This window comes from Cydia amplana, chromosome 12 (assembly GCF_948474715.1).
Source record: "Cydia amplana chromosome 12, ilCydAmpl1.1, whole genome shotgun sequence".
In the NCBI taxonomy this organism is placed as follows: domain Eukaryota; kingdom Metazoa; phylum Arthropoda; class Insecta; order Lepidoptera; family Tortricidae; genus Cydia; species Cydia amplana.
Window position 1 is genome coordinate 3,780,752 of NC_086080.1, and position 9,771 is coordinate 3,790,522.

At 36.1% G+C, this 9,771-nt stretch overlaps 1 protein-coding gene across 1 annotated transcript; it reads left to right on the plus strand.

Moving 5' to 3' along the window:
* The first annotated feature begins 2,504 nt into the window (after positions 1-2,504).
* On the plus strand, positions 2,505-9,043 carry LOC134652571 (centromere protein S-like). The gene is made up of 4 exons (XM_063507737.1): positions 2,505-2,658; positions 3,914-4,071; positions 4,771-4,837; positions 8,755-9,043. Exons 1-4 carry the CDS (start codon positions 2,626-2,628, stop codon positions 9,037-9,039), a joined length of 543 nt encoding a protein of 180 aa, XP_063363807.1. The 5' UTR covers positions 2,505-2,625; the 3' UTR covers positions 9,040-9,043.
* Positions 9,044-9,771: the final 728 nt, after the last annotated feature.

Consider the following 9,771-nt stretch of genomic DNA (forward strand, 5'->3'; position numbering starts at 1 on the left):
TCTACGAGTACCTACTAGGTTTTCCATCATCACACAAAATAACGACTTTTTTAGAAGTTCGCCATTGTCCCTAATATACATATATAGACGGCCAAGCAGATCTTGTCAGTAGAAAAAGGCGCGAAATTCAGAGTTTCTATGGGACTAGATGTGGCCTACCGCGTGCCCCCGTAAGGGATAGACATAGATGACGTCACAAACCCGGGGATACCATATAGGTAAAAATTACCCCAATATTATCAAATATTGGGGTAATTTTAATCACGTTCGCGAGTAGTTCGCCTACGTAAGACGCAGCGATAAATAAAATATCAATGGGCCAATTTTTTTTTTATTTATGTAGAAAACAAACAGCCTTTTACAAATAAGTTTTACAAAAATTACTAAAAATAGGCCTAAAGTTTCATACGTTACTAAGTTGACTATTACAATGAAAAGTAAATAGGTTACTTAATTATAAATTACCAGTAGGTATAGTTGTGAGTACAACACGCAAATAAAGTAAGAAAACAATGCAAAATATTTACTTGAAACAATTTTTCAATTACTAGTAAACAAAATATGCCGAACTTTGTTCTTGAAAACGGACAAACTATGAACAAAAATGTCTATATGATTAAGCGATTCATTATACATATTAGCATACTGTGTGCCACAGGAAGAAATAGAAAAGGTAGGTTTTCGTAATATGCTTTGAGCATATCCGGCAGTTTTGCGTCAGTGCCCAGTTTCTCCTTCCGGTTGCTAAAATCCATTTAGCACGCGTGCCTGCATCTTGTGGAAATCTGGAGGTAATAAACGAAATATTCATTTTGTAATCTGTCACTCTTATTGCAAAATTAAGAATTAGTGCCTGCAGCATATCATAGAATTAGATTCTCTGAGTCGTGGCAAAACCCCCTATAACGTTAATATAATTTACATTCTAATTTAAACACAGTTCAATTTTATTGTTCGTATATGTCCAGTTCAGCAAAATTATTTATAAAAATGTTATTAAAATACAAAATACCCGAATTTTGGGGTAATTGTATGCATCACGGGCTGGTATCCCTCGAATAATAGCGATGCGACTAAATTGAATACACGTTATTAAAAGGGTGACGGCTTACTGTCAATATGCGTACGTAATTTGGTCGGTTAATTTATCAGGAAATATTTATAGGTTAATTTTTTTACCCGAGTTATTATTTACTGTAAATGCTTTTTCTACTCAGATTTTAATTGATATAGATTGTAGGATGCTGTTACTAAGCATGATAATGTGACCGGGTTAATCTTTACTTTATGGACCGTCGATTTTTGGGGTGGGGAGGGGGGGAGGGGGGAGGGGGGGATAGGGCTACCCCCCAGTCCAACCCCCATGGCGCGGAACCCCATGGTTATGGAGATATCCATGGTTAAAGTTTGTATGGAATTACTATGAAATAAGGGATTACAGCAAAATTTGAAGGGGGAGGGGGTGAGGGGTGAGGGGGGGCGCGCTTCGCCCGAAGGCGAGCCTTCGACCTCAGCGGTGAAGCTGTTGGATCTGGGGGTAGCTCCGGCGCTGCGGAAGAGCAGCCCTTCCGCCCTCGCGTGACAAAGCACGCTCACTGCACTCGGCTCCGCAGCTTCGGCTTACTGGTCGCCTTCGGCGACCAGCCTCAGCCGCTCGCCTCGCTCGTTCCCGCGCTCCGTCACGGCGGACGAGGGCTGCCCTCCCTCCGCGCCTCCGTTTTTGGAATTGCTCTCTAGGGGTAGGACAGACAAGCCCACGTGGATAGTGGGGTGCTCTGATTCGGTTTTTAGTGACCTTGAGATTCTGGTGACCAAAGATTTCGGCGACCTTGAGATTCTGGTGACCTTGAGATTCTGGGGATAAAAAATTTGGTGACCTTGAGATTTTGGTGACCATAAATTTCGTGACCTTGAGATTTTGGTGACCTTGAGGATGGTGGTGTGGTATAAAAGGTAATATAAATGAACACAAAACGGCACCTTTCGACATCTGCTATGACATTACTCCTTTATTTCATAGTAATTTCATACAAACTTTAACCATGGATATCTCCATAACCATGGGGTTCCGCGCCATGGGGGTTGGACTGGGGGGTAGGCCTTTGCACCCTCTACCCCCCCATACCCAACACTCCCTCCAAATCGACGGTCCATAAAGTAAAGATTAGCCTCCCACCATAAACTACGGTGGGGAATAAAAAAATATGAGACTGTGACAAAGACAAACAATAATAGCGCTTTCTCTGCTACTCCTAGTGAAAGATACATAAGACTATCCCGTTCTGTCAGTTATCCCCACCACTCATGCCATGCCCTCGATGGGACGATATCCCTTCGCGCCTACATTTTTTTTAGAGTGACAGAAAAAAGTCAGCAGTAATAACAATACGCTGTCAAGAAAATATCAATAAGCAATAACAAAACGTAACGTCAATAGTGCACGTGTCACTGCATAGAAGTGTCACTGTCACATCCTTATGTCAAAATTGAATTTTACAACGTTTGTTTTGTTTTCGTTTTGCTCAAAGTTAAAATAATTCATAATTTAATGTATTCCTGTAGAATTCCTGCTATTATTGAATTTTAATATAAAACTAGTTACTCAGAGAATATAAGCGAATAGAGATGACTGCATTCGAAAATTTGTCACCTTCACAGGTAATTTTAAACTCCAGTATTAAAATTGTAGATGGGTATAAATATTTTAATAAAATTATAGCAATGAACTTATATTAAATAAATAATGACGTATTTAACTTAAACAGATCACTAATTGCAAGTTATACCATCCGCACTTCACAGACAGACCGTCGTACGTCACCTAGCGCGCCGCGGCGTTTTACTTATGAAACTTTCCATACAATACAATTTAGCGAACTCTTTAACCATGAATAACAGTTTGGTGCAAGTGATGCAACTGACCCTTTAATGTGTTAAATTATTTATCGGAACATTACTACTAAAACACTGTACTGTAAATGGATTACAATGCCACCTGTGAAAATTTCGTATGAGTTAAAGAGGCTGCAAAAAACAGCGGAAAAATTCTTCTAATTTTTAACAGAGGGCTCTGGTAGAACTAGCGTTGGTACTTGGTAAGAGCATTCGCCTTTCAATCTGGAGGTCGCAGGTTCAATCCGGAGGTCACAGGTTCACCCTGGCACGCACTAATGAGTTTTTCGGAACTTATGCACGATATATCATTTGATATTTACCAGTCGCTTTTCGGTGAAGGTTTAAACATCGTGAGAAAACAGGACTAATCCAAATACGGCCTAGTTGCCACTTTGGGTTAAAAGGTCAGATGGGAGGCGCTTTCGTACAAAGTAGTGCCTCTTCCTACGCCAATTCTCTGGATTAGTTGCCAAGCAGACCCCAGGCTATAAGCCAGGACAAACGATAGGAAGAAGAAGACTGCTCTGGTACCATAACCAAATTACCAAACTTATTGTCATTATCTTTATTCATTTACAATGTTTTTATTTATTAACTAATATTAAAACTAAGGTTTATAAAGTGTCATTCAATAGACCTTGCAAACTTTGTAAACAAAAGTTACTAGTAATTTGACATTCAGTGTCAATTTAGTATGTCGGTTTGTTTACATAGTTAGCAAGTTCTATTGAATGACAGTTTAAAACTAAACTAACATTAAAATAAAACGACTTAATAACTAAATAACAATAGAGAAAAAAAACCCACTTATGGAAGGTCCCCCAAGTCTTTGCCCTGCGGAAGGGCTGGCTACATATTGTCGCTATACTTACTCAACCTCATATCTGCAACAATCATTTGATGGAAATGTCGCTTTTCTTTAATTCGGAATACGGGTGTTTTTGTCATCAAATGAGTGTTGCAGATACGAGGTTGAGTAAGTATAGCAGCGATATGTTTTTATTAAATATGTTTACAGAAAGTCCGAGCATCACTCCACCGCGATGTCAGAGGGATATGCACAGAGGCCATACATCTACTTGGCATGGACATGACCAAGCCCGCCATGGAGATAGTAGCAGAACTAGTTTACAAAAAACTGAAAATATATGGGACGGATTTGGAAGCCTTTGCAAAGTACATAAATCTTAATGAGATTTTGATTTTTTACCTACCTAGCTAGAACAAATTCAAGAGGAAGGGTTATAATTTATAGTCTGTGGCAAACTTGTCAGACAGTAAGAACCAGGAAAACTATACTTATATTTCTTTTGGGTGCTACTTAGTAATAGTGTAAGAGATGGTATGATTCTCTCTTGTCTATGTTTAGAATGAGGCGGTCCTGGGCCAAACTATAAGCAGTCAATTTCAATTTTGTTTATTTCACGTAAAAGCTTACATAACAATTACCCAAAGCACAAGTACATGGTAAATACAAAATTACAAGTTATAATTAATACAAAAATAATGTATACTTGGTCAAGCAAATCTTGTCAGTAGAAAAAGGCGGCAAATTTGAAAAATCGCGGGTTAGCAACACTACGTTTGAATTGTTCGAAAATCGCGTGTCATTTGTATCTTATCTGTGGAACTGTTTTGTTTACATTTCATCTTTGTTTGATTATACATTGCTGCTTTTTGTTCGTTTCCTAGGGATACCAATATTTTAGTTTGCTTTACACTCCACATATCCAGCTTGACAGACTATATGTATGCAGCATATACCTTGATTTCCTGCACTCATGCACTGCATTGACTGTGACATTATTGCAATACTAAAATTAATATAATTATTTTTATAAGTATACATATACTATACCTATGTTAAAATTTCAGACATGCCAAACGGAACACTATTAATTCTGAGGATGTGAAACTTCTGGTCAGAAGAAATGCGTCATTGGTATGTTTTTCCTAACTTTTTCCATTTATATTTTACTATATGAAAATTTCACAAACCACAGAAAACAACTTTTTCTACTCCCGTACTTTTATTTGTCATTTAAAGGGTCGTGCACACACCTTTAAACCCCTCTCTTATAGTTGTCAAGACAAGTCTTTAGTCTATTCCCCAAAAAAGTATTTGTGCATACACGCAGTATCTTTTTGGCACTTTTACGATACTTCGTGTAATCACCACTTAAAAAATATTGTATGGAATACATTGTTGCCAACCTAATTTTAATTGTCATTTCTGACAGATGAGTGAACCATAGACATGTTTTGGTTAATCATCATCATCATCATCATCATCATCATCAGTTTTCGTCTTTATAGGGCTGTATCTCCTAAACCGTGCGTCGTAGCGCAAAAATAATCAAATTTTCGTTCCCCTTTGAAACCCGTAAGTAATATTTAAAAAACACAAAAAACTAAAAAAAATTAAAAAAAAGAAAGAAAAATGTTTATGGGTTGTATCTCCTAAACCGTGCGTCGTAGCGCAAAAATAATAAAATGTTCATTCCTCTGTAAGAAACCCCTAATTAATATTAAAAAAAAAATAACAAAAAAAAATTAAAAAAAAACAAAAAAAAAACTTTATAATGCTGTATCTCTTAAACCGTGCGTCGTAGCGCAAAAATAATCAAATTTTCGTTCCCCTTTGAAATTCCTAAGTAATATTTATAAACCACGAAAAACAAAAAAAAATAAAAAAAATAAAGAAAAATGTTTATGGGTTGTATCTCCTAAACCGTGCGTCGTAGCGCAAAAATAATAAAATGTCCATTCCTCTGTAAGAAACCCCTAATAAAAAAAATAAAAAATAAACCAAAAAATATATTTATAGGGCTGTATCTCCTAAACCGTGCATCGTAGCGCAAAAATAATAAAATTTTCGTTCCCCTTAAGAATCCCACGCACTGAACAACCTATCATATTAGGAAATTAAACAATCATCATCATCCATTTTTATTATTATTTCATTGCATTTCAAAGTAAGTGCTTGGTCGTAGAAAAAGTATTGTATGCAACGTTGTTTAACTGAGTCAAAAAATACTCGTGGCGTCTTTATTAACAATTTTCGGCTTCGCCTCAAATTGTTACTCACGCCACTCGCCTTTTTTGACCCCTCTTAAACAACGGTTGCATAAAATACTATAATTAAAACTGACTTATTGAAAGGCACTTCAATAGTAGTTTATGCAACAGTGATATAATAAGGGTTCTTAAAATTCAAGGGTCGAAGTTACAAAACGAGACGTAGTCGAGTTTTGTAAAAAAAGACCCGAGAATTTTAAGAACCAATTATGAGCTGTTGCATACATTACTTTTTCTATGACAGCTGCAGCAAAAAAAAAAAAAAAAAAAAAAAAAAAAAAAAAAAAAAAAAAAAAAAAAAGTTATTATTAAAAAAAAAGAGTTATTATTAAAAAAAAAGAGTTATTATTAAAAAAAAAGAGTTATTATTAAAAAAAAAGAGTTATTATTTAAAAAAAATTGAGTTATTATTTAAAAAAAAAAGAGTTATTATTGTAAATGAAAACATACCTCTTTCAATCAAGATGATCGGAACTTGTATCTTGTATCTTTAAAAAAAATAAAGCAGTTGTATTATACTCATAAGATGACTGCTAGCAGTCATCTTATGAGCCTATAGACAAAGCATTCAAATGACATTGCTTTAGATATCACTGTCAGTCATTTAATTGACACATTTAAGTGCTGGAGTAGAAAAAGAATATAATTAGCTACATCGTTCGAACTTTAAAAATGTAAAACTTTCAAATAAGTGCTTCATTTGCAATCATAGAATCAAACCGAACTCTGGCCTATAACTGTCACAACCTCGTATCTATCCTTCAACGACGCTCGTAACCTCAACTGTATTCCAATTGACTAAGGATTAATTTAGAAAATTAGCGTGTGAGTGACATATGAATTTGTGAAAGATTTTAACCGCATTAATGTAACTGACGTTCAAATATATTTTATTTATGGCTTCCATTCCGTCAGGTGGATTGGTAACGAGTTATTTTAACGCCAATTTTAATGTAAATGCCATCTGAAATTCTGAATGGTTGAGCAAGGCTAATGAATACGATTGTGTGATTTATGCATACATTTTGTATGACAGAATATTTCTAACATTAGTTTGAAAGCGTTTTGCTGTTTATGTGTATGGTTGACATGCTTGTACAGTGCTTTGACGAATGTATTTTAGGTTTTGTTTGTTTCTAGAATTTAATTATTCCCTGTTTATTCCACTTTTAGTACCTACCTATCAGTACTTATTACCGTTATGTGTAAACTACAGTCTGTTTTTTTTAGGGTTCGTAATTATCCAGATAATTATAGTCTTTGATAATTATCCGCTACATATCCCAGGATAATTATCCCAGGTATATGGATGATGCTATACCTATATTTATTTTCTTTGAATTATTTGATAGTAAAAAATAATGATTGGGGCGTTTTTTATATTTTAGGTTATTATCAAATCGGTAATTAACAGGCATAAAAATCACGATAATGTGTGTGTGTTTCAAACCCTGTTTTTTTTAACACTTTTGTCGCTGACTGTGCTTTCTTCCTTTGTATATCTATTAATTAGGTACTTCTTGAGACCTTACTAAAAAGCCTTAAATCAATGAGGTCGTGTTTTTTTTTCGATCAGTTCGGTTGGTTAAATAAATACCATAAAGGGGCCCCACTGATGATCAGCCCTAGTAGCACGGTAGCATTTTTATCGTTTATCACCATGCCTGTCACGTTCTAACAAGTATGTAAGTGCGAAAGTGACGGGCATAGTGATAGTCGATAAAAATGGAACCGTGCTGAGCCCGCAGTCCGCCGGACGATATCGGCCTGTCAGTTGTTTGGAGCTGTCACCTTTTGCGTTTAACTGACAGCATAGAAGGTAGCATCCTATAGAAGCGGTCTACGCGTGCCTCCGTGAGGGACAAAACATATAAATTCGACCAATCATGCGACGCTATGATTGGTCGAATTTGTTTGTTATGGTGGGCAACAAATAGATTTGACCAATCATCCATACTAATTTATGGTGGGGAATAAAGAAAAATGTGAGACTGTGACAAGGACAAACAATAATAGCGCTTTCGCTGCTACTCCTACTGAAAGATACATAAGACTATCCCGTTCTGTCAGTTATCCCCACCACTCATGCCCAATCCAGTTATACTAGATTCATGACTGACAGGCTGATCGGCGGACTGATCAACAGTAGGCCCCTTTACACCAACCACCTAGATAGAGATACACCTATACTTCGTTTTTTTTAGCATTAGAAATAAGGTAAACAATCTTGATGTGTCTTTTAATTGAAAAACACATTTTAAAAATAAGTTACGGTAAATGTGTAACAATAATTATGAATCTAATACGATCTTTTATAGTCTTCTGCTTTCATAAGTAATAGTTATTGATTTTTAAAAAGTGTTTTTCAATTAAAAGACTTGTCAAAATCGCTTACCTTCTTTCAAGTTCTTTCTAATGCTAAAAAAACGAACTATAGTCGGCTAGGCCTATAAAGAAAAAAAACCTGCCAAGTACGAGTCGGACTCGCGTTCCAAGGGTTCCGTACATTAAGTTCGACTCACGCTTGACTGCACATTTCTAATAGGTTTTCCTGTCATCTATAGGTAAAGAACTATAGTGTATTTTTTCAAAATTGTAAACCGTAGTTTCGGAGATAAAGGGGGGGAATGGTCAGACAGACGCACGAGTGATCCTATAAGGGTTCAGTTTTTTCCTTTTGAGGTACGGAACCCTAAAAATATAAAATGAATGTCCAATTTAAAAATTTACAATACTTAATATTATGTTGTTTTTTTCTTAATTAAATCACATTTGTTACAGAAAGCACACTTAAACAAAATTCAACCATCAAATCCCCTACTCAAAGAAAAACGTCGAAAAACCATAACCATCACCGAACTCACTACACCATCATCTAAACCTAAAGATACCATACCTACTGAAGATAAAAATGATAAAACAGAGAACACAGATACAAATGAAGCGAGAGAGAGTGAGATAAAAGATGGGGGTTCGAATTCGAAGGATGATTCGATCGAGAGTAGGATGGCAAGTGAAGTGGAACAGATGTCGGTGGATGATGTTGTTGATCTTACTTTTGATTGAAATATATATAATAATATGGTTTAAAAAAGTTTTTTTAATTTTAGATCATAAAGTACGTTACGTACAAATAGCCATACATTTGACGTGCCCCTCCCCCGCAAAAATCGGCAGTTTTTTTTAATTTATTTATTTAAGAAACAAACGGTCGTTTACAAACAATAATTACAAAAATATTTTTAAGTTAAGACCTGGAGTTTCCTTATTCATCATCATCTTCCTCGCGTTGTCCCGGCATTTTGCCACGGCTCATGGGAGCCTGGGGTCCGCTTGGCAACTAATCCCAGTAATTGGCGTGGGCACTAGTTTTACGAAAGCGACTGCCATCTGACCTTCCAACCCAGAGGGTAAACTAGGCCCGTATTGGGATTAGTCCGGTTTCCTCACGATGTTTTCCTTCACCGAAAAGCGACTGGTAAATATCAAATGATATTTCGTACATAAGTTCCGAAAAACTCATTGGTACGAGCCGGGGTTCGAACCCGCGACCTCCGGATTGCAAGTCGCACGCTCTTACCGCTAGGCCACCAGCGCTTCCTTATTATATATATAATTTATTGTACAGACAATGACAGACAAGGCGTCTCCAGAACGTTACTTACTAAATGCTCTAAGATAAATATGTAGGTACATTATATCGATCTAAAGTCTATTTTTTTATTCGGTAGACTGAAATGACAGTTAATAGTATGAAATGACATTTCATGTTCATACTATTAACTGTCATTTCAGTCT

What these genes read in the sequence shown, in the direction of transcription:
- LOC134652571 (XM_063507737.1), top strand. Translation starts at nt 2,626, where the DNA reads ATGACTGCATTCGAAAATTTGTCACCTTCACAG. An exon ending in GATTTGGAAGCCTTTGCAAA is followed by an intron (nt 4,072 to 4,770) that starts GTACATAAATCT and finishes TTAAAATTTCAG; the next exon opens with ACATGCCAAACGGAACACTA. An exon ending in TCAGAAGAAATGCGTCATTG is followed by an intron (nt 4,838 to 8,754) that starts GTATGTTTTTCC and finishes CATTTGTTACAG; the next exon opens with AAAGCACACTTAAACAAAAT.